General features: G+C 49.5%; 1 protein-coding gene across 5 annotated transcripts in view; it reads right to left on the reverse strand.

The window, feature by feature from the left end:
* FAM3D (FAM3 metabolism regulating signaling molecule D) overlaps nucleotides 1-14444 on the reverse strand; it is a 34028-nt gene extending 19584 nt beyond the window's left edge. For 3 of the 5 annotated variants that reach the window (XM_030307124.1, XM_030307121.1, XM_030307125.1), the window contains exons 1-2: nucleotides 2424-2486; nucleotides 595-645 (exon numbers count right to left, since the gene is read on the reverse strand). In XM_030307124.1, coding sequence (XP_030162984.1) covers nucleotides 595-607 — 13 coding nt within the window. In that variant the 5' untranslated portion in view covers nucleotides 608-645; nucleotides 2424-2486. Of the gene's footprint in view, nucleotides 1-594; nucleotides 646-2423; nucleotides 2487-2749; nucleotides 2841-14380 lie in introns of those variants that run through there. The other 2 variants (XM_030307122.1, XM_030307123.1) reach the window with 2 other exon arrangements.
* Nucleotides 14445-25149: the final 10705 nt, after the last annotated feature.

A 25149-nucleotide genomic window follows, 5' to 3' on the forward strand; every position in this document is an offset into this window, starting at 1 on the left:
TTACAGATGAGGAAACTGAGGCTCAGAGAGGTGGTCACTTGGCTGGTAAGTGACAACAGTGGGGTTTGAACCCAGGGAAGTAAGCTAACTCTAAAATTTGTGCTCTTCCCTACAGCTGTTTGGGAATATAGATGAATTGTGTCCATTTCTTACTTGGTGCCTCAGTTTCCCTATTTGTACAGACAGAGTATAGCATGAGGGCGTGGATGAGAAGGCAAAAGCTACTCCTTGTGCCCAGCCCCATGATGTGAGGATTCTAGACTAGCCCTCCTTGAGACAAATATTTTGTCCCTAATTTCCTACCAGGATCAGATATTTCCAAAACAGGGTCACTCCCTGTGATCCCAGCCAGATGGGATCATCGTGCCAAGCTTCTCTGGTCCCTCAGCCTAGAGGCAGGAAGTCTCCTTTTCTCCTCTTCCAGGCTCCCCCTGGATGGGTTTCCTCCTGGAATTCTGGCCTGACCGTTTGAGAGCACATATGGCCAAACAACCTGGGAGTCTAGGACTGCCTGCACTGCTGATCGAAAAATGATTCCCAAATCGATTTCAGACCTCAGCCTTGAGCCTAAGAATCCTCAGAGCCTGACCCTACCTGACACTCTCATCTTGTCCAGGTGAGGAGTGGCTTGGGGTCAGTGTTAGCCTGTGGAGAGAAGGAAATCAAATTGGAAACTGGCACCTGGGGTCTGAAAACAAATAAGGCTGACAATTAGGGACAGGTACCTCGAACTGAGGAGATCACAGACCTTTCGGTTTGGTTCCTCACCACCTGCCATCTGTTCCCTCTCTGCCTCCACCTCTCCTTCACTTTTGTCCCTAGAACTTTATTCAATTCAGCATGTCTTTTTTGGTGCAGACATTGGCCAGTGGAGGAAGGTGAAGTCGGCCAGCCACTGTCTCTTGGAGGGCTGGCTTATTCACTCATCCATCCATTCATCCTCCCTCCCTCCCTCCCCTTCCTTCCTCCCTCCCTCCTTTCTTCTTCACTCCCTCCTTTCCTTCCTTCCTTCCTTCCTTCCTTCCTTCCTTCCTTCCTTCCCTCCAGCTAGCCGAGAGACATTGAGCTTGAGCTAGCTAGCCCTAGTCAAACCAGCAGGAAGACAGAAGCTCGAGTGAGCTCGAGTGAGAGTACCAAAATGAAGAGTAATGAGGACTCTCCCATGACAGCTGAGTTTGCACAGGGTGCTATATATGCAATTGAATCCTCCTTGAATTCTCACACTCCCCCATTTTAGGGGTAGGTAGACCAAGACTCCTTATGGTTAAGCCCAGGATTATTCAGATTGTAAGGATGGGAGTCAGAATTTGGATGCAGGTCTCCACTGCCCAATCCCCACAGGGTCCCATTGCCAGTGCTTTTGTCTCAGGAGAGTCGAAATTGGGGTTTCCTCCCTTCTTGAGACCTGGGCAGGGGTAGGGTTGTCCTTGGACCCTCCTCCTTTCCCCTGTGCCACCACCCAAGTGCTGGGCAGTTACCAGTGATTTGGCAGCTTTGAAGACCCCCAGTAAGTCTCTAGAGACAGAATGGAGGGGAGGGCAGGGCTGGTGGTAACTGTTCCACGTCTGTGACCCGCTGCAGCCAGCTGGAGGGGCCCTGACCTCAAGGACTACTCCCACCACTCTTCCTGCCCCTCCCATCCCAGAATCTTCTTTATCCTAAGAATCTATCTCAACAGACGTGGTCTCCAAAGTCCAACTGTCAAGGACCCAGATAAGAGACAGGAGGCTTGAGGTCTGCCACTGAAGCAGTGGGCTGGGTCAGTCCTTGACATTTAAACAAGAGCAAGCACTAGTGCAAATCTGCATTTCCTTTTGTTAAGCAGGTATAAAAACGCTCCCCTCCCCCCACTCTGGCCCTGCCTTCCAGGTCCTTCCAGGTGAGAGAAGTGAGCCGTGCCTGACACCACCCACAGAGATTTTGTGGGACTTTAACTTCCTGAAATTCAAATTACCAACCCCCCCCCTTTTTTTCCAGATACGAAAGCATGTTATGCTTTTGAATGTTCATAGGATGTGACCTATAGTGAACAGTGACTTACAGAGAGCCCAGGCCAGAGATGAGGCTGGCAGGACATTCTGTGGGATCCCCATATGTGGAGGCTCCAGGAGAGCTGGGGGCCCAGCCGGATGGAAGGAAGTATGAGGACAGGGTCAGATAGATGAGGTGGCACAGATGAACAGATACTGATATTCGCAGACAGCGAGTCAGAGATAGAGCTTGGAGAGAGCAAGGACAAGGGGACAGGGAGACGGCAGAGATATAAAGAGAGAAAGAATGAGACAGGGACAGAGGACGAGAACAGATAAAGGGGCAGAGGTAAAGAGCAAATACTCACAACATGCACTTACCCAGATTCGAAGGGAGAAAGAGTGCCATTCAGAAAGACACAAGAAAGATAGGACAGAGGCTGGGGCACATACCTGGCAGGGGGCTAGCTTCTCGCTGGCATGCCCATGCCAAGCAGGGTTCTGGCTTCAGGGTGGGGGTGGGGAGGGGCGGGGCAGCGACGGCTCTTCCAGCCCGACGGGTCCACTCTGCACCTGCAGGGCTCTCCAGTCTCCTGAGTCCCTGGCCGGCTCACCCTGGCAGCCCGTGGGTGCTCTGGAGACTCCAGCTCCAGAGTCGCGGGCTCCGGGACTGGACTGCTGGGGGCGGGGAGGGAGGAAGACCAGCCCTTGGGACAGGTACGCAGGGTGGGGCAAAAATTCCCTCTGTAGCCACCCAGACCCAAAAGTCTCTTTCCTACCTGTTCTTGCGAGATTTGTCTGTCACAACCTGTTATTCAGGTTACGTAGCTGTGGGGCAAAGGTGCAGGGAGAGAGGTCTTCCTGCCCTTGCATGCTGGCTTGAGGCCTAGGCATACATATGGTGGCTCCAGGGTGGTAGGTGGTCACAAGGTCAGTGGGGTGGGAGGGTGGAAAGTAGGGGATGGGGGAGGAGAGGTGCGGAGTAGGAGGGCAGAGCCCCTTTTTCACCCTCGAGGTCCTTGAGCCTCTCCCTTTGTCCTGCCCCTCCCCTTGAGCCCCTTTGGACTGGTTGCAGTTCTTTTGCATAAGCCCCAAGCATGGTTTTCTTTTCCAAGGCAGGCCTTATCTCCTGTAGGTCTAGGGCAATGCTGAGCACGGAGGAGGTGCTCCATGAATATTTTGGGACTGAATGAACTCCATTCTTGCCTAGTCCTGAAAGGTTAGGACAGTTAAAGTTCAGAGAGGACAAGTGACTTGTCTAAGGCCACACAGCCAATTGTGGATTTCCTTTCTGGAGCATTCTCTGAGCACTCATGGCAAGGCAGGCTGTGTATTAGGCAGGGGTGTATGGCTACGAGCAAGACACACTCTGGAGTGTTCCTGGGCCTTTGCACCCCTAGTCCCTGTCTGTACACTGTTCCTCTGCCTCTTTGCCTGGAACACTCCTTCTTATCCTCGGGTCTCAGTGTAGGAGTCACTTCCTCTGGGAAGCCTTCCTGGACCCTCCACATCAAGGTGAAATACCTACGTGTGGTCCTGGAGGAGGGGACACTTGTCATGGCACCTCACCCTGTCATAAGGGGCTGGTCAGGGAGAGCACTGTGATTTCTTTGTGATTGGTTCAGAAGGGGGCATGTGACCCAAGCAAGACTAATTAGAGTTTTTCCTGGGACAGATGTGTGGAAACAGGGGAGAAAGAAGCTATTTTTTACCAGGTTACTCTAAGCTAGCCATCTGTGAGTCTGGAGCCATTGTAACACATCACCCCCTGCTGTGGGCAAGTCCCGCCAGAAGGTGTAAATGCCAGGGCTGAGTAGTGGGGCATACTTGAGAGAATCAGGGAGGAAAAAGTCTGTATTGTCAGGAAAGAGGATGGACTTTGGGTCCATTGGACACACCTGGGTTAGGCACTCAATACTTGTGTGCTTTGGGGCACATCTCTCTGGGCCCCAATTCGTCCTTTGTGAAATGAGGGTGATGCTATCTACGTGTCCCGAAAGGGGTGTCAGGCAGGGAGGCTGTCTGCCTACAAGGGTTTTGCTGGCCTGTTGGCCCCACTCGCCCTGATGCTTCCTCCTAGCACCCTCCTTGGCAGGATTCTACTCGGATGTTTACTTTTCCTAAGAAACCAAAATGTCATCACAGCCTGCTTGTTTGTGACATTCCTTAATGGCCCTCTAGGAGCTGGGAAATCAGCTTCTTCCTGTTTCCTGGAGCCCTCTTTACTCAGGTGCCTTGGAGCTTAACCTTTGAGCTCTGTCCCAGAGCCAAGATGAACGGAGGAGGGGTTACTCTCTATCCAGTCTAGGAGGGTTGAGGAAAGCACCTTGATTGGAAAGCACTTATTTCAAGTGGGTATTTCCCCTGCTTAAACCTGGTCTATGGTCCCGAAATCTCTCAGGATGAAGGCCAAAGTATCTCACGTGGAGGCCTTGGATGATTTTAACCCTGGCACGAGATTGACCTTACCAAGCTCATCATCTGCTGTCCCCACTTTGCTTTCTGCTCTAGACACTCAGAGCTGCCCTGAATGAGGCTCTCTCTCCCCCTCCAGCCTCACACATGCTGTTCTCTCTATGTGGACTGCTCTCCCCTGACTCATCCACTTGGGCAGCTTTTCCTTGTCCTCAGGTCCTTACCCAAGCAGCCCTTTGTCGTTGGAAAGACAGAACCTGGAAGCTGTTTCCTAGCTCATCCCAAGGACCCAGGCTCAGCCAACAGTCACTCCTGAATCAGCCCTGAGCCACAGGTAAAATGGAAAGAGCTCTGCAAACAACGCTCTGCATTTTCCCTGGCTTGGGCGTTAGCCACGGGTTTAACTTCGCTCTCTGATTTTCAGGTCATTTCCAAGGAGGCATGAACTTGAGGCCAGATACGGAGCTCGGAGAAATCAGATTGCAGTTAGCACCAACTGTTGCTTTATGGCTGCACTTTTATTTGCTTTAGCCCTTCAGCTTTTCCGGCACCTGCTGGCAATCAGGTTTCCTCCTCTCTGCCCGGAACCATACCTCAAATTGCTGCCCAAATTCCGGAGCAGGGAAAAACCCGTTTAGATACACCTGGGAGAAGAAATGGCGAACACATGGTGTGTGTGCGGCCTCTCATCCTCCTGTGACTGTGGAAGACATCAACAACCCATACTGATCTCGGCTTCGGAGTCTTTTCTATGTGCGGGGCACCTGGGCTGCTCAGTCGGTTCAGCGTCTGACTCTTAACTTTGGCTCAGGCCATGATCTCATGGGTTCATGAGATTGAGCCCCACATTGGGCTCTGAGCTGACAGCCTGCTTTGAGATTCACCCTCTCCCTCTCCCTTCTGCCCCTCTCCCACTCACACATGGGTACACACTCTCTCTCTAAATAAACTTTTAAAAAAGAATCTTTCAACGTACTGCTTTAAGCAGAAGCAATCAATTTCCACTGCTGTCTTAGAGATTTACTGAAGAAGAAAATAGCAGACACTCGCCATTCTAGGAAATACCGTTAGTGTGATACCCCACTTGAGGGGTTTCTCTTGGCTCCCCTGGTCAGGCTGGGAGAGTCAGGGAGTTAATTTCCCTAGGAGCAGCTCTCAGCTAGTATGGTTGAGAGTCTGAGGATCCTACCCTGGCTTTCTCATCTTAGGTATTTTTTTTTTTTTTTATAAATCTTTTTTTAAGTTTACTTATTTATTTTTGAGACAGAGAGAGAGAAAGCAGGGGAGGGGCAGAGAGAGAGAGGGAGTCAGAGAACCAATCCCAAGCAGGCTCTGTGCGGCCAACACAGAGCTCCATTCAGGGCTTGAACCATGAACTGTGAGACCATGACCTGAGCCAAAACCAAGAGTTGGAGGCTTAACCAACTGAGCCACCCAGGTGCCCCTAGGTGAGTACTATGGGCTGATTGTGTCCCCTGCAGATGTGTATGTTGAGGTTCTCAGGACCTCAGAATGTGACCTTATTTGGAAATGGGGTCATTGTAGATCTAATTAGTTACGGTGAGGTCAATAGGGTGGGCCCCTAATCCGATAGGACTGGAATTTTTCTTTTTTTTAATGTTTATATATTTTATCTTGAGAGAGAGAGAGAGAGAGAGTCCCAAACTGAAAGCGAGAAGCCCCACATGGGGCTCAGACTCATGAACAGTGAGATCATGACCTGAGCCTAAATTGAATCAGACGCTTTACCAACTGAGCCACCCAGATGCCCATGACTGGAATTTTTCTGAAAAGGAGAAGTCTGGGTGCAGAGATCCACACAGAGAGAGTGCCGTGTGAAGACTGGAGTCACACTGCCATGTGCTGTGGAACTACCAGGAGCTGGGAGACAGGCTTGGACAGCTTCTTCCCAAGCACCTCCAGCGGCAGTGTGGCCCTGCTGACACCTCGGGGTCAGACTTCCAGGCTCCAGGACTGGGAGGCCCAATACACTTATGGCAGCCCAGGCTGTCTCAACAGGGGCCATATCCGAGGTGGCTCCCTGGCTGTCGCCCATAGTTCCACTAAAGAACGGGGCCTCAGTGGCCCACAGTAACCTGTTGGACACAGCACCCTTTATGGGGTCCTTCCCTTCCCTGTCTCACCATCTGTCCCATCCCCTGCCAGTGCCACCTGGGAGCTCTCCCCAAATAAACTACTTTCCTTGAATCTTTTTCTTAGGGTCTACCTCTGAGGAAACCAACTCAAAATGGTGTAAGATGGACCTGTCCTTCCCTCCCCTTGGGCTTACCTGTGTGGGGCCTCCTGGCTCCACACAGCACCACCCTTCTCCCCGCTTCTGACCACGGCTCTCCCAAAGACCTGGCCCCACCTGTGATGGGGTCTCTCTTCCTCCTCTTTCAGGCCCACCTGGGCCTTCTCACCTGGGAAGCCCCCTCACTTTCCCATCACCTCTGTCTGGGAGTGACAACCTGTGTCATCCTACCCCAAGGAGGGCGAGCCCTCATCCGGCCACCTCCACCTCTTCCTGGAAGCATGTTTTTCTGACTTTTCTTCTTGCCTTAACCCCAGCCCCGGGGGAGCCCCTCTGTCAGGAGAGAGGGGCCAGATTTTTCTCAGTGAGCTCTTGAGAGCCAAACTTGCTTGAGCTAATAATAAAAATAATAAACTATCAACAAAATAACACAACTAGCTACCATTTATTGAGTGCTTACTGTGCAGCTGGAATTAGGCTAAGAATTTTATGTATCTGTCTCGCCAAATCTCCATGGCAACCCTGTGAGTTGGAAACTACTGTCTCTTCTTCTCAGCGGAGGAAGCTGAGGCCTGAAGGGGGTGGGTGACGTGCCCATGGTCTCCCAGCTGTGGTAGCAGAGGGGAGATCCACACCACCAGCTGCAGGCAGCAGATGGTGACAACACCGGCGGCTGGCAGGCCTCAGGCAGGCTCACACTCACCAAATCCCAACAAGGAAGGGAACTGGGTCCAACGGGGGTTCTGTGTGCCTGGGACTAAGGCTTGACTCAGGAAAAGGAGGTATTTTAACTGGAACCCAAAGGATAATTCTACACCAGGAGAGGGTCCTAACCTCAGGCCACTGAGGGCTCACATTTTCCTTCATGTGAGTAACTGAATCTTTGGCGCAGGGAGGGCACGCACGAGCCTTTGTGCAGCCACTCTGTGACCTCCGTCCATGGCTGATCTAATGAAGCAAGCACAGCATTTTTCTGGCTAGGAACAGAGGGGGCTCAGACTGACTCCCACCAGTCTCCTGGGGCTGGCACATGAGATTTGTCATCCTTGGAGTGGGGACTTCTCAGTGGGGGGCAAGGGCCAGCCTGACTTGGAGCTGGGTCCTCTCCACAGCATGGGCCTTCTGGAGCCAGAGGAGACATACTGGATGTGACAGAAGCCTCTCTCTTCTCTCGGGCAAGCCTGAGACAGCACGTGGTCGTGAGCTGAGCAGGTCTGAGGCTTCTGAGTCTGCTTGGTCAGGAGTTATTTGGGGATCTCTATGACATCTTTTTGTTTTTAAAAGCCAACTCAGTCATTCATCCTACATTTCCTGAGGCTCTCTTCTGTGCCATCACAATGCTGGGGGGCCTGGGACAGAGCAGAGAACCAATCAGGTTCTTGCCTTCTGGAAATACACAGCACAGTTGGGAGGGACAAGTATGTGGATGGTTACAGTGCAGTGGGCTAGGTGCTCTGGTAGGTGTTTCTCCAGGGGACTTCCTGGCTAGGAGGCTATCAGAGAATGCTTCCTGGAGGAAGTGGCATCTAGGCAGATAGAGTTCCCCTGGAAAGTGTTCCAGGCAGAGGGAGCAGCATGTGCAGAGGCTCAGAGGAGAGGTGGAACCTGATACTCTGATGGTAGAGACCAAAGTGAAGGGGGAAGGGGACTATTCATTAGAGCCATAAGGATGGGGCTAATGTAATGACCTTGGGCTTTGTTCTCAGGGTCATGAGGGGGCCATGGGAAGAATTAAACGGGGCCAGTGATAAATCCTCAGCTCAGTGTGGAGAAGGTAGCACCTCCTCCAAGAAGCCTTCCCTGACCCCTGGCTCCTGGCCTTTCAGTGGAGAATCCGCCATAAGGCACCTTGTCATGCTTCGTGGTCAGCCTGATTTGGAGGCCATCTTCCTCTCTAGGCTGTGACTCTTGAGGGCCTTCATCATCAGGTCCCCGGTGCTACCACCAAGGCACAGCAGGTGTGCAGTAAGTGTCATTAGAAGGAAGTGAGTGGCTTTCTGTTTGGGAAAGAAACTAGGGGAGAAAACATCCCAAACACACCAGAACTTGCTCCCTCCACCCAGCTGGCTTCGTCCTTTACCCCACACTCAACAGTGCTCTCCAAAGTGAACTCTGTCCAGAGGATGGGCTCAGACTTTGGAATCTGAGTAGCCTCTTCTGGCTAAATGCAAACTCAGGCTATTTTCCTAGTCATCCTTGGAAATTCCGTGGAGTTTGTCTCCAAAGGCAGGGGGCGCTAATTACTCTTCCATGGGCTTCTTTCTGTTTGCCCGTGGGGGCAGGATTCCTCACAAGGGACAAATTCCGCATGCTTGGGTGTGGGTGGTGGACGCTGCAGGGGGACAGGGGCCACAGTGCCTGAGGGAGACACTCAGCATGTAGACAAGAAGACTGAAGTCGAAGGACATGATGGAGTGGAAAAGAAGCAGAGACACGAAGATACTGAAAGTGACAGACATATTGACAGACACACATGCACTAGCATGTGGTCATTCGTGTGTGTGCACCCCCCCCCCCCCCCAATGAGTCAGGTGCTTCTAAAAGTCCCACCTGGAACCAGGGGACATGTGTGACCCTGCCCAGACCTGGTTGCCACTTGGCCTGAGTTTCCAGTCATCCCTGAAGACTGTCCTGAATCCAGACCACGAGGTCCAGGCCTGGGAAAGGTAATCCAAGGAACCAGAGGTTGCCTTTCATCCTCTAAATGGTCCTTCTTGTAAGCCTCCGGTATTTATAGGCAATTATTGATCATGTCACCAATACAGACGGACAGAAACTGCAAATAAATCTGTAAACAATAAGGATGGTGGCTTGAGCCATTTGTTCCAGTGACATTTATTTCAGAAGGAAATAAACCCATTGTTTCCATTATGGCCTATTTTAATTTTATTTATTGATTTTTGATGGTCTTCTCCAGCTCCGGCTGGTGCTAGAATTACTGGGCCATGCAAGGCTGCACAGCAGGAGATGCGAGAAGGTGTGAGGACACACAGGAGGCCTCTTACTCCCCAAGTTCCTGGGATGTTTCCCAGAGTAAGACAAAAACACATGTGCCGGCAGCTGCTCTGAGGTTTGCGTATTTTAACTAATTTAATCGTCAGCAGCTTAATGAGGAATTTGGGGAAACCGAGGCACAGAACCTCAGGTCACAGCTGGTAAGAGACAGAGGAAGAAAAGGATCCCAGTGATGAGCTCAGGAGCCCTTTTGCATCACTTTGACTCCTCTAGACCAGGGTTCTGCAGTTTTCTGCAAAGGACCAGAGGAAATATTTTGGGCTTTCTGGGCCATATGTTCCCAGTCACAACTACTGAACTCTGCCATTGTAGTGGGAAAGCAGCAGTAGGAGCAGTATGTAAATGAATGAATGTGGCTGTGTTCTAATAAAACTTTATTTATAAAAACAGGTGGCTGCTGGATTTGGCCATGGGCCTTAGACTGTTTGACCCTGATCTGGGTGTTGCACCCTCTTAGCCCAAGGGGGACACGAACCTGGAGCTCCTGAGCTTCAACCTGCCTGAGTTTGGCTCAACCATTGGTGGTGGAGAAGGAAGGTTTCTGTGGGATAAGAGACAGTTTCTACAATTCTGTTCCTCCTACCCAGCAGCCTGTGTCCTCCTCAGGAGTGGATCTACCAGCCCCCTGCTTGCTTAGGGCCCAGCCACCTGTCCTTGGACTTTCCTCCAAATTCACCTGACTGGATTGTCACCTAAGGTGCTTTGTTCAGTGCCCGGCACTCAGGAGGTACCCAGGAAATAGCAGCTCTAGCCATATATGCACCTTCGGGTTTGCAGAGGCTTCGTCTGGCCCCAGGGATATCGAGTCTATATAATATGGTAGTTGAATGCAGGCTTTGGAACCCCAACTGCGCTCTGTCATGGGCTGTGGATATAGTCCTCTCAGCTTTAGTTTCCTTATCTATATGTGGCCACCACAATCCCTAATTTAGTAAAAATTAAATTCAAGAATACACCCCAAGCACAGTACCTGCTATGGACAGTGATGGTTATTGAGCAAGTAGGCCCCCTTGCAGTCTGCCTTGGGGATGCACCTTTGCCTCCATCCTTCCTCCCGAGGAGGCAGAAATCCCTCCAGAACGAGAGAATAGTGTGCTCTGGATAGGGAATGGGTTCCTCCAGGCCCTGATAGAGCAGCAGAGAAAGGAGGAGGTCACCTGGCCAAACATGCAGCCCTTCCCCTTCTTCAAGGGCGTAGGGTAATCTCAGGTTGTGGGGCCCTTCCTGCCTCCTCAAGGGGGTGGGGTAATCTCAGGCTGTGGGGCATCTTTGGGTACGTTAGCCGGAGAGGACAGTTTGTGCCACCAGAATTTCTCTTTGCTGAGAGTCTGGCTGTATGTCATTGGAGAGAACTATTGTATTAGGATGGGACTGTCTGGAGCATCTCGGTTCATCCCCTGAGCCATGGCAGGCTTGCTGGTGGCCTGTCTGAATCTCTTCAGCAGGTCAAGCATGACAAAATTCACCTCAGACCCAGTGGGCAATTCTAATTCTTTCCAGGAGAGACAGCTGGGTCTTGGCCTCTTTGATTAATCAAGATGGTGGCCTCCACAATGAAGTCAATGGGGTTTTGGGAAGGCTTTGGGAGATAAATCTTCCCGAGAGATGTGTGGGATCCAGACATCTCTAAAGGAGAAATAATCTTAATAATAATCATAATAATGATTCTAATAAGTATTAATACTGTTAGTTGGCCAGTTTGGAGCCTGGTGTCCTTTCACTTAATGTTCCCAACAATATTGTGAGGCAAATTCTTTTGTTTTTTCTTTTTTAATGTTTATTTATTTTTTAGAGAGAGTGAGAGAGACAGAGTGTGAGTGGGGGAGGGGCAGAGAGAGAGGGAGACACAGAATCCAAAGCAGGCTCCAGGCTCTGAGCTGTCAGCACAGAGCTTGACATGGGGCTTGAACTCACGAACTGTGAGATCATGACCTGATCTGAAGTTGGACGCTTAACCCACTGAGCCACCCAGGTGCCCTGTGAAGCAGATTCTTTTATTGACTTCATTTTTACCAGTGAGGGGCTTAGAGAGATTAAGTGATTTGCCCAAGGTCACCCAAGTGGAGCGACTGATGCAATATTGCCATCCATGACTTTACTAACTGTGATGAAATGAAGTAGGGGTGGCTGGAGATAGACTGTGGTGGATGCCTGCTGCTTTGGCCGTCTTTCCAGCATCCATTTTCCCTTTGTCTGGCGCTCACCCTGATTTTCCTTTGGGAATCAAACTCCCTTCCTCTGCTCTCTGCTGTGCAGTTGGCTAGGGCTGGCCCCATTCCTGGCTCTAAGTGTGGCCATGTGGCCCAAGCCTAACTCCATTTCATGGTCACAGAGATGGGCAGACAACCGAGGCCCTCACAGGGCTTTGGACACACTTACCAGGAAAGAGGATCTGCCTTTCTGTGGGGATTGCTGACTTGAGATGACTTAGAACTGGAGATGTTGATGGGTATCTGCCACTGTGTGGGAGCACCTTGCCTGAGAACAAAGCCACATGGAGGAAAGGATCCCAGAGATAGAGTCAGAGTGCTGGGGATGTAACCGAGCTTCTAGATCCAGCCTTGCCTGAAGGTGGTATATCTCTGGACTTTTCCATATGTGAGCCAATATACATCCTTCATTTGTTGGGCTGGTTTGAGGGTTTTTGTTTTTGTTTGTTTTTGTTTTTTTTTTGTCACTTGTACCCAGAAGGGTACCACCTGATACACAAGGATTTTCTCATTTTCAGCCAAAGTTACAACCACAGACAGGTGAGGCAACTTGCCCAATGTAACACAGTCAGAAGAAAGGCAGAGCTGGGATTCAAACTCCAAAAGTGGTGCTCTATCCACATCTACATCTTTGTCTCCCCGTGCTACGCCCTTGGGGAGCAGACCTTGACATTCCCACCTCTGTTTCCCAGGGCCTCCCAAAGCAAGGGATTGGCACCAAGCATAGCAAGTGTCTGCCCTTTCCACGAGGCCCACCCTGTGGGACATCAGACTAGCTGGCGGCCGCCACCCCCCTGCGGGCTGGTTGCTGCCCAGCCAGTATTAGACAGACTGGTCTCACCTGAGAAGGAGCTGCCCAACCCAAACACATGCTGGCAAAGCATGGCTTCCAGCATTCCCTGCCTGAGGAGATAACCCTCGGCCTTGCAAGCTTCCAAATTCCTATTGGAGCGGTTGGGGGGGCTGTGTGTAGACATGGAGGTGAGCTCAGAGAGAGGGGTGTGAATGGTGACCGTGTGACAGAATCTGTGCCTTGTCGCAGGAGACCAGCCCGTCTCATACTGGCGGGCCTGGCGCGGCATCCGGTGGGCAGTGGCCAGCCTGAATGGCGAGCTGCCAGACGCACCAGGGCAGACAGACCAACGGACAGACTAGGGCAAACACTGGATAAAGCCAAACTCCCCCTCACAACTATGCTCAGCCTGGGCACGAGCACCACGCCATCCTCACCTCCCTTTGCCAGCGCCTGCCCCCTCCCTGCAGGACTGCCCCTCCTCGCCCCTCCTCCCTCTCCTCCTTCTCTTAGATCCTGCCAAATGCTCACCTCCCCTGCCCTCCTGCTCTGGCTGGCATTCCTCAGCAAATTTATGCTCAGAGAAGTCTGTCCTGACTCCTACCTCCTTTATGGTACACGTCCAGAGCATTTTGAAATGACTGTACAAATTGTTTTTTACCGGATGACTAGAGCCATACCTGTTTTTTAAAAATCCTGTCTTGTTAATCATCGTGTCCTTGTTTAACTGCCATGTAGGAAGTGCTCAGTTAATGCTCACTGAGTGAGCCTCCTGTACCGGCTCTGTTCCAGCCACGGACTTTGAGTCCACTGAAGCAGAGAGGCAGTGGTACCTAGTGCCGGGGGCATACATTTTGCAGTGACATTGCTCAGGCATTTTGAGTCTTTCTGTGCCTTCGTTCCTCATCTGCAAAATGGGAGTGATAATGGTGCCTCCCTCACAGAGGTGATATGAAGATTAGATAAGCCCCAGATAGGACACAGAGCCTGGCACATAATAGATGCTCTTTTATGTGTTTTTGTGATTATTATCCTAGATGCCTAGACAGAGAACTACAGGGATTAATAGGGGATAGCCACACTTTCACTCCCATTTTACAGATAAGAAAACTGAGGTTTAGTGAAGGGAAGAGACTAGCCCAAAATTACACAGCTAGAAAATTTATCAAGACTACAACACCTTTGGGGCACCCAGGTGGCTCAGTCGGTTTTAAGTGTTCGACTCTTAATTTCGGCTCAGGTCAGGATCTCAGGGTCGAAAATGAGCCTTGTGTCGGGCTCTGTGCTGAACATAGAACCTGCTTGAGATTCTCTCTCTCTCTCTCTCTCTCTCTCTCTCTGTCTGTCTCCCTCTGCCCATCTCCCCACTCGTGCACTCTCTGGTCTCTCAAAAAAAAAAAAAAGATCACATACTTTGTTGTAAGTTTTCAGATCATTATTTTCAGAGAAAAATGAGATTTGGGGCCTTCTCTGTTCATTCCTCGAATACTGGTGTGAGTCATGGTTGATGCTCAAATGTTTTTTGAATGAAGAGATGAACGAATGAATGAACGCCAAAGGGCTCCTGTGGTTGAGGAAAAAAGCCTACGATGCAGATGATCAGATCCCTGGCTTGCATGTCCTGCCTGCACGTTCCTTATCTTCCGTCTGCCCTACTTCTATTTTCATTTCTGTCAATAATGTGGAACCCGAAGTATAGCCCTTTCCAGGCTGGTGAACATACCTGAGGGTTCAAGTCTCCCACGTCCCTGCGTCAGTAGAGAAGATGAGATGTTCCAGCTGGTGCTTTGGGTCCTGGACCCCAGCCAGTCAACCCCCTGGGCCGGCAGCTGAGGGAGGCCAGCCTGCTGGTTCTTGGAGGGGCTGGGGCCTCCCAGGTGGTCTCTCTAGATGCAGCAGGCCCAAAGGTAGGGACAAAGTGGCTCATGGGCACTTGGGTGGGCTCCCCCTGGCCCTGCCCTGGCCCTGCCCTCCTGCGAAGAAGCCTGTGAAGAAACCCTCCCTGCCCTGTTAAACAATCTTCCCCGGAAGGAGGAAATTAATCTAAGGGCTCACCGGGAGGAAATGAGTCCAAAGTCTTGCCTGGTTGAAGAGCCACTTGGAGCCCTGGCTTAGGCCTGCGTGTAAGTAGGTGTCTCTTCCCCACAGATCTCTCCTGGCCTTGGCAGAGGAACTTCTGGTGGGGATTTGAGCAACTCAATCAGGAATGAAATACCACAGTCACTGTTTGAGAAAGCAACACAAAACACAGAATGGCACCATGGCCCAAAACAAACCCACCCCACGCTGGCACCCTTTCCAGGCCCTGAGGGTGACGAGGGGACAGTTCAGTGAGGCAGTGGAGTGCTGTCACCCGCTTTGAGGTTCTAGGCCAGGCTGAGCGCTGCCAGAGGAAGCAGGCGTGGGGAGGAGGCACACACCGTGGGTGGGGGAGGTAAAGGCCGCTGAGCCTGGATGATGGACGAGGGGCCTCCTCCACCAGGCGCAGGGAATGGTCTGCAGAAAAGATTCTGGATTTGGTTTGGGGCACAAGTTACAAGTTGAAGCCAGAGAAAGAAGGAGGGAGGGGAACAGAGAAGGGCCAACAGGTAGTAGAATTTCAGCACAACAGTGAGCGCAGCGTTAATCGTCTCTCTCTTTCCCTGGGACTCAGTGTCCCCCACTCCCCGTCCTGCACCCCCAAGCTTCGCTACTGGTCATCATCCTCATTCCCAAGAACGTTTCCTCTTAGGGTGAGTTCTTTCCCAGCAGGCACCGCGTTCCACGTAGTCCCCTGGGGGTCTTCCTGTTTGCTGGCAGATGGTGTTGCTCTAGTTGGTGGTTTCCACCCTGTTTCCGAGAGGATGTGCTGCCCTCTTGAAATGAATACCCAAGGACATGAGGTCAGACCGCTGGTCAGAGGATAAAGACACATGTCCAGGAGCTGCCACGAAGGAAGGGTGGCGGTGGCTGCTGCGTGAGGCGGTTCTGGTGCCCAGCGGGTCCCGGGGGGAGCAAGTTGGGGTGTGCTTTCCTGCATCCCGACTGGTTTTAGGCCTGGCCTTCTGTCTGCTCCTGCCTTCTGTCTACTCCTCTCAGGAGAGTAGTTCTGGACAGTTCTCTGCATGGCTGGTGTGTTTTTATCCTTCAGGCCTGACCTTCCCTGTGGAGACCCTCTGCCTTGCCTCCCAAAGTAAACAGGTGAGTCATTGAATTAAAATTGTGGTAAGTTCAGTGAGGGAAACTGTAACAGCGAATAGTAAAGAGCAGGAGAATGCCTCCCAGCAGGTGGTCAGGAGAGGCCCCTCTGAGGAGAGAACTGGGAGGCGCTGTCCTATATCCTAGGGCTGCTATGGAACCAACAACCACAAACACAGTGTCTTTATTATCTTTCAGTCTGCTAGGTCACAAGACTGAGGGTCTCACTGGGTTAAAATCCAGGTGTAGGTAGGACTGTGTTCCTTTTTGGAGGCTCCATAGAGATTTTGTTTCCCTGCCTTTTCCGGGTCCTGGAGGTGGCCTGCTTTCCTTGGCTCATGACCCCTTCCTCCAACTTCAAAGCCAGCAGTGTCTCATCAATGACGCTTCTTCCTTCTCTCTCTTCTGCTTTTCTCTTCCACTCTTAAGGATCCATGAAGACATTGGGCCCAGCCACATACTCCAGGACCCTCTCCCTGTCTCAGGGTCTCCTGATTAGTAACCTTAATTCTATCTGCAACTTTAATTGCCTTTTGCCATATAACTAAGGGCACATGTTTGCAAGGCTCTGGGTTTTAGGACATAGGCATCTTCGAAGGCTGCTAACATCAGGAGCAATCCTGTTTGAGTTTCTGTGTAGCACTTACAACAGCCTGAAATGATATTTCTTTTTTCTTTTTCTTTTTCTTTTTCTTTAGAGAGAGCGTGAGCGGAGGAGAGGCAGAGAGAGAGTGGGACAGAGGATCCAAAGCAGAATCCATGACAGGAGAGAGCATGATGTGGGGTTTTGAACTCATGGAGCCTGAGATTGTGACTGAAGTCGAAGTCAGACGACACACAACCCACTGAGCCACTCAGGTGCCCCTGAAATGATATTTCTTGAATATTTGTTCACTTGTCACCTGTCTTGCTTTACTGGAAAGTGAATCCCACTAGGGCTGGGGCCTTGGTGGTTCTGCTTACTAGAATAATGCCTGGTGCCCAGTACATGCTGAGTAAAGGTTTGCTGAATGAATGAATGAATGAATGAGTGCCAGCTCATTTCTGCATTGGTGTCAATACAGACAGCCCCGGTCCATGGGCCAGAAGCTGTGACCCCTACTCTACTCAGAGCATCTGTGTGACCCTGGGCCTCCTCTACCCTGCTTTGGGTCTCAGACATCCTTGCAAAAGCCTTGTGATGAAGAGAAGGCCCAGAGCAGTCTCCTCAAGGGCTTCATGTCTTGGAGGGGTTAATAACCTTCAGGAAATCATCCTTTCATTTTCCCTCCAATGGCAAACCCTCCCTGAAGCAGCAGCCTGAGCAGGCCTCCCAGGGGACATTCTCTCCAGTGTTCACTCAGAGAGGAACCAGCCGGGTCTCAGCACTGGGGCTGGTTCCTGTGTGCACCAGGGACTCCCCCGCACGGTCCGCGGTGTGGGTGGAGAACATGGGCTCCGACTCATACAGGCCTGGGTGTTACCTGACTCTGCTCCTGACCTGCTGGGTCCCCTTGGCAGGTGCCCTCCCATTTTCAAGCCTTAGTTTCCTCTTCTATGAAGTGGGATAGTTCTTGTGTCACAGGATAGTTATGAGAATTTCTTTGAAAAATGAGGCCCATAGTGGATGCTCAGTAAACTCCGTGATTATAATTACTTCTTCGTGTAATATCATCTGTGAGGTGGGCTTTCCTGAAAGAGCCAGGATGCCTTCTCTCTCTCTCAGATGTTGACACTGGAGGATTGGGGATCAGTGTCAAAGTCTGGATTCAGGGTATGGGAAGAGGTCTTAAAAGCACAATTATTGTTGTATGACAGTTGATTCATTTCCTTGGGGAGTGTTGGTGTGAAAGGCTGACCCAGTGACCGGGAGGGACCGGTCAGCATTCCTCCCATTGCTGACAGGTTCAGGGGACTGGCTCTGCCACCAGCACGTCTTCAGGGGAGCAGTTGTAACACAACAGCTTATTTCTTTTATCTAATTATAAAAATAATATGGTCCCATCACGGAAATTTTGGAAAACACCGAATAGTGTAAAGGAAAAAATATCAGGCAAGCATAAACTCTCTTGGGAACGATGTCAATATTTTGCCCTTTTTCCTGCCTCTGATTGTTGGACAGAACTCTTCCTGTCCATCCGGTTTTGTGCCCTTCTTTTTTCACTTATCATTACAGCTGAGGTATTTCCCACGTTGCCGAAAACCCGTACACGGATTTCTTAACGACTATCGCCTGTTGCAGAGGGCTACCTTCATTTACCCTCCTCGGCTGCTGGGTGTTTGATCTTTTCTGTGTGTGTGTGTGTGTGTGTGTGTGTGTTCTAAATACACTGTGATGAATTCTTACAGGTATATCTTGTGATCTTTGTACACCTATATTTCCTTTATTTTTTAAACGGGAACAATTAATTCCAGCCTTCCTATTCCACGAGGTTTTATGAGGCAAAAAGGGGAACACGGATATGAAGGGGCTTTCAAAACCATGGGGGAAAGGAGCTGTCTAGATAGAAGGCCAGGTTTTGAGCATTGTCTCTTCCAGCACTGTGTGTTCAAGGTGTGTGCATGCATGCGTGAGTGTTCCTAAAAGGTAGGAGGATTAGACGAGTGTGGGTCTAGGGCTAATAGCCACAGAATCAGCATTTATGTGGCATTTCCTATCTGCATGGCACTCCATTAAGCAAGGTCCATGCATAATCCGAGTTCATCCTGAACAGCCCTCAGAGGGAAGTCCTATCATTAGCTACAGCTTCTGATTGAGGAGCCTGAGGCATAGAAAGGTGAAGTAATTTGCCCCTGACAACACAGCGAGTGGGAAATTGGGGAGCGACACACACACCACCCACCAGCACCTCCAAGAGCTTCAGGGGCTCCGGAACAGAAAGGCAGGGCCCCCCAGCATTTCCCCAAATAAGGCGCTTTTTAAAAATGGAACATGGCCCTGTGTTCCTGGCAGACAGAGAAACTAATCTGAAGATTATTTCCCCAGAGCTGGGGTAGTTTCTGAATTAGAATGCTTCGTTCAGAGAGGAAAAGCCCAGAGGAGCAGAACCCACCCCTGGCATGTCTGAGATAAAACGGCAGAGCTGCGTCCCGGTGTGTGTGTCCAAGTGTGGGTCCCCATCATGTGAGTGCATGTGTCTTGGATACCCATAAGCATGTGTGTGTGCACGCACAGGGGTAGGCAGATGTGTGTGTTTGTGTAGGCTGTACTTAGCTTTCCGGGTGCCCAAAGACAAAAGAGTTGGTTTACTAATGAAATAAATGCTCACCGCACCAATTTTTCTAGTTCTGATCTTTGAGAAGAAACTGGACCAGGACCTAGGTTGGGATTTCTGTGTATTCCCTTCAGCATCAAATCACCAGCATGTTTTCACAGCAACCACAGGGCCTTGATAACAAAGGCAAGCCAGGTGTGTGTCGAAGCCAAGGGGGAAAGGCACAAACATTACTATGCCAAGCGGTGCCACCGGAAACTACAAATAATTTACAGTTTTCTGTAGCCTCGTTAATTGACCAAATCCAATGTAGCCACGTGTGCCTTGTGCCTTGATCTGCTATGTAATAAAATCAGTGCCTTGGCATGAGAGGCTCAGCAAAGGACAGAATACTAATAGAGTTAGAGATTCTGTTTGCAAGCATTAATAATTCATTCCTTCATTCATTTCTTTTAGTGCTGTGGCAGTTCCTTTGAACAGCAGCAACAGCAACAAAGAACCATCCATGCCGGGACTGGTGTGGGCAGCTGGCACAGAAGCTCGTCGGCTTGGAGCCCTAGGCCTGGGCAGCCTGGCCAACTGCATTTCTCGGGTCTGTGGCTCTGCACTGGGGGGTGGGGAGGACAGCGGGATCAGGTTAGAGTCTGACATGGCTCTACATCAGGGGATCACAGAGAGGCATCCCTTTCTGGAGGCTGTTGGGGGAAATTTGCCTTTTTCCCTTTTCCAGTTTCTAGAGGCTACTTTCTTGGCTCTTGGCCCCTTCCTCCTTTTCACATGTCTTTCTCTGACTCTCTCCTCCCCTCTCCCACTTAAAAAAAAAATGTTTATTTATTTTTGAATGAGAGATGGGGTGCCTGGGTGGGTCAGTCAGTTAAGCGTCCGACTTTGGCTTGGGTCATCATCGTCTGTGAGTTTGAGCCCCATGTGGGCTCTGTGCTGACAGCTCAGAGCCTGGAGCCTGCTTGGGATTCTGTGTCTCCCTCTCTCTCTCTCCCCCTCCCCCACTCCCATTCTGTATCTCTCTCTCTCAAAAATAAATAAAGAAATTTATTTTTCAACGTTTATTTATTTTTGGGACAGAGAGAGACAGAGCATGAACGGGGGAGGGGCAGAGAGAGAGGGAGACACAGAATCGGAAACAGGCTCCAGGCTCTGAGCCGTCAGCCCAGAGCCTGATGCGGGGCTCGAACTCACGGACCGCGAGATCGTGACCTGGCTGAAGTCGGATGCTTAACCGACTGCGCCACCCAGGCGCCCCAAGAAATTTATTTTTGAGAGAGAGCAGGGGAGGAGCAGAGAGAGAAGCGGACAGAGGATCGGAAGCAGGCTCCACCCTGACGACAGGCAGCCCAATGTGGGCCTCCAAAGAATGGAACCGTGAGATCATGACCTCATCTGAAGTCAGTTGTTCACGTGACTGAGCCACCTCAGCACCCCTTATTTCTCCCCCTTTTAAGGACCCTGGTGATTACACTGCCCAACCCCCCCCCCCCCCAGATAATCCAGGATACTTTCCCTATTTAAAAATTTTAAAAAAATCTTTATTTCTGAGAGAGACAGAGTACGAGCAGGGGAGGAACAGAGAGAGAGAAAGACACAGAATCCGAAGCAGGCTCCAGGCTCTGAGCTGTCAGCACATAGCCTGATGTGGGGCTTGAACTCACGGACCACGAGATCATGACCTGAGCTGAAGTCGGACGCTTAACCAACTGAGCCACCCAGGTTCCCCTAATTTCTCTATTGTAGGGTCAGCTGATTAGCAACCTTAATACCATCTGTAGCCCCAATCCCTCTTTGCCATGTATTCATAATATATGAATTCATAATATTTGTATTCATAATATTTGAGGTGGGAAAAACACTTCAAATGTTTTAGGAGTTAGAAAAGGCTCGCTCATGGTAAAATATTCGAAGCAGTGCAGAGGTGATAAAATCACCATTTAAAGGCCTACTTTTACCTACTCTTCAAGATGGATCTACTGTACACAATTTCTAAGGATCCTTCTGGAACATTCTCTGCACACACAAGCATATATGTGTGTCTTCTTTGTTCTCTTTTTCTTTCTGTTTCTCTCTGTTACTCCTCTTTTTTGCCTGCTATCCAGATGGTCATCCATCAATCCACTCACTCATCCACTCAGCTGGTATGAATTTTACTCTACACCACAGGTATAAGGATTGTCATATTTCTTTATTTTTCTAAATCAAGTTGAATCTCACTCTAAACCACTTGTCAGGGTGGCGAGAATTTCAGTATTAACCATAATTCAACTTTAGTACCAACCATAATTCTGGAGCTCCCTTCGTCATTCCTGGTTGCCAAAAAATAGGGGTGAGGAGGGGCTTAGTGATGTTGCAGAAACAGGATCTGGCGTCTCCTTTTCTTTCCACATAGTCATAGATTTCTAAACAGTATTCTGCGAAGGATTTCAATTAAACACCATAAAGAAATAGACACATATAGTTGAAAGGCTGCAAGAAATTCAGCCAAGTACCAACAGTGCTGTCTCTCAGAAGTGGGATTACAGCAATTTTAATCTTCTTCTTGGCCCAACTCTTCCCTCACCTCCTACATTTTCTATACCTAATAGATATTACTCTATAATCAGCACAATAAAGTTTATTATCAGTACCCTGTGTTGCCCCTCCACTGGCCTTTTCTTTCAGTTGAGTGTACCACTCCTCAAGACCATGGAATCCTCCTTAGGTGGGGTCCTCCTTGGGTGGGGGAGAAAGTTTAAAAAGCAGATAAATCCTTGCAATGCAAACTGGAGGCTGCCCTGATTTTTTAGGCTGTGGGGTGGGCTTGGGTGGAGCAGCGAGTCTGATGGCCTATATGGCCACCTCATCACTTTTTTTATTGGGGTTCACAGCTATTGTCCTTTCATTCCAGAGGCGAGGGCTCACCCCTCCCAGCTTCCAGGCAGCCATATTGGCTCAAACCTGCCCTTCTGCTCTGGCCTCTGCTCCTTCAGGGACCATGGAGGATGTGGGTGTGAGAAGTAAGGGAGATGATTCATTTTCAGAAATACCAAATAAAAGCTTTGCTGTCTAGTTAATGATAGGTTTACAACCTATTGGAAATATGTATGAACCCTCCCCACAATGGAGTCCCAAACCCTTAGATACTTCACTCACTGGTTCTTCTTCCCCTCCCCATTTAGCAGGCTTGTTTTCTCGGGCTTTGCGATGAGCATGTGCCAAAGAATAAAGGGAGGAGGGACTGAAAGTCTCTGTGTCACCTCGGGGAATATACATTTGTTCCAATCAGACTACTTTTTGCCTTACATGGGAATAGACACTGTCTGGGTCAGGCTTTAACCTGTGTAGTACTCAGCTAATGAGGAACCAGGGGAGGGACTTATGTGCTAGGAGATAAATTGTCTGCTATAACTGCCCTGAGTGTGCCCGTCCATCAGACACCTGCTCTTGCAAGAACGTTGATCCCTCCTTTGACTGCGTCAGTGGGCTTATTTCTCTCCGGGGAAGCACAAGTCCAGGGAGCCATGGCATGAGGAGGGTGACCTGGAGCTTCCCTCCCAGGTACTGGGCTCTGAGTGGGTGCATCCATCAGGATGTGGGCTGGTGGGTCTGGGGAAAGCAGACACTGAGCACATTTGGGAGTTTCTTCATTCCGATTGTCTCCAGCACCTTTGGAATGGGGAAGGGAAGGTGGTATGATCACCCCTTATGGCATTCATCCATTTAGCTGTTCACCCACAAATATTCAATGAGTACCTTCTCTGGACTAGACACCAGGCCTTGAGCACAGTGAAAAGCAAAAATATATCTACTTCCTGACACGGTCTGGATGCCGAAAGAGGGGCTCTGCCACTTGTTTCCTGCTGTCTTTCTTCTTCTTTGCTGTAATTCCCACCCCTAGAATATAGTAGGAACTCCATAAAAATTTGTGAAAACAATGAAAAATTTGTTTCTTGTTAGCTGAAGGAGGCAATCTAATAGCAAAGAAATCTGAGAGCCAAATGAAATGGAAGAATTTTCTCCCCAGTTCTTATAGATGCCTCATCGTCATCATCATCATCATCATCATGGATATGGATGAGGCCTTATGTTCTCCATGTTTTCCTGTCATGTTCACATTTTGTCTTCACTAAGATAATGCTGGGGAAAAATCCAGCCTCGCCCATCACTGTACTGTGCACATGGTCCATTTATCTGGGTTCAAATCCTGGCAGGGTGAGCATGGTTGGACAGGTTACTCCCTCTCTCTGAGTCCTGGTGTCCTCCTCTATAAAATGAGGTTGATAAGGCAGATGTTCTCACTGGGTTGTCATGAGGATTAAATGAGATGATGCAGGTAAAAATTCACATGGAGCCTGGCTCAGAGCAGAATGCTTCCTCCCTGTCAACTGATGTCTTTCTTTGTGAACCCTGAACTACACTGACCTTCTTTGTAGGAGGTCCTGATGGATGCTGAGGACTTGCTGCCTCAGGGATGTGGCCCTATCTCCCAGGCCACGAAGAGTTCTGGAATCGGGACTCCGACAGGGAGCAGCAAAGGGAACTGACAGCTTCTAAATGCCTTTTTCCTTATTGAGCTGCAAGGAGATGCAATGTTGGGCCAGACAATGCCTAGGCTGGGGAGAGGGTGATATGGGGAGCTGGTGTCTTACCTTAGTCTTTGAACTACACCCTTCCCAACCTAGTTGAGAACAGTGACCAGTGTCAGAAATCACCTCTCACACCCTTTTGGTCAGAGAGAGAAATCACTCCCTGCTACTGCCTCACATCTTCATTCACACTTTGACGATTGCTTTGAACTCACTGATAGTCATCTGTGTCTGTCTCCACCAGCTGATGTGCTGACAGAAGTTCACAACCAGCTCTTCAGAAAAAAATGTAGACATATCTACACATACCTAGGTTTATTATGTTGCATGATATAAAGGATGTATAGCAAATACACATTTATTTTTTTTAAGTTTATTTCTTTTGAGAGAGAAAGAGAGAGAGAGAGAGAGCATGCATGTGGGGGGGATGGGCAGAGAGAGAGGGGGAAAGAGAGAATCCCAAACAGTTTCCATACTGTCAGCACAGAACCAGATATGGGGCTTGAACTCATGAACCATGAGATCATGATCTGAGCCAAGATCAGGAGTCAGATGCTTAACTGACTCAAACACACATTGATTATTACATAAGAACAACATACACAATGTTCTTTCTTATAAATTTCATATGGCCATTGACTCTCACAGAATGCCTTCATCCATTTTTGCCTACTCTTGTTTTAGCCAATTTATGGTTGCAATTCAGGCGTGATGTGACACAATTTGACTATGAGTATGTACTTGATCACTTTCTGATCAGCAAAGAGGCTTTCATGTCATTGAATGAGCAAGTGTAGTTCTGTCATGAACTTTGATTGATATTTTCATTTATGTTAATAAGTAAGATGAAGGTAAGACACTAAAGACGTCTGTCGAAACTTCACTTGATTGTCAATGACATGAGTGAGTTTTTTGCTGAATTAGATAACAGTTTTTGAATGCTGGAAGAACATTTCTTTGATTTTTTGTTCAATTTAAATGCAATGGCTACAGCACATGGCACACTTAATGTTTGCTGCATGGTTTTTTGTTGTTGTTATTTTGGTTTTTTCTGTTGGGGGGTGCAGAGAGAGTGTGTGTGTGCATGAGCAGGGGAGAGGGGCAGAGGGAGAGAGAGAGAATCCTAAGCAGGCTTCGTGCTCAGTGCAGAGCCCAATGTGGGGCTTGATCCCATGACCCTGGAATCATGACAGTTCAAATCTAGAGTCAGATGCTCAACTGACTAAGCCACCCAGGCGCCTCTGTTTGCTGCGTTGTTAACATTTCTCCACCACTTTCTTAAGTGTAAATCAAGCTCAGATTTGTAGTGGTTGCCAATTTCTGTGGTGTAAATACACACACTATGGTCAGTTTGAAGCTGTCATTGTGAAATCATTAACTGTGGAGCTGGGAAGACACACACAGTAGCACACCACTGTGTAACATTTCCACCATACATCTACAGTATCTGCCTACTGCTTCAAGAGCATAGATAGAAGTAGATAGAAGTAAAATGTAGAAAGATAATTAGGAACTGCTGAGTTTTGAGTATTACCGTTTTAAAATAT

Source organism: Lynx canadensis, chromosome A2 (genome assembly GCF_007474595.2).
Source record: "Lynx canadensis isolate LIC74 chromosome A2, mLynCan4.pri.v2, whole genome shotgun sequence".
NCBI lineage: Eukaryota > Metazoa > Chordata > Mammalia > Carnivora > Felidae > Lynx > Lynx canadensis.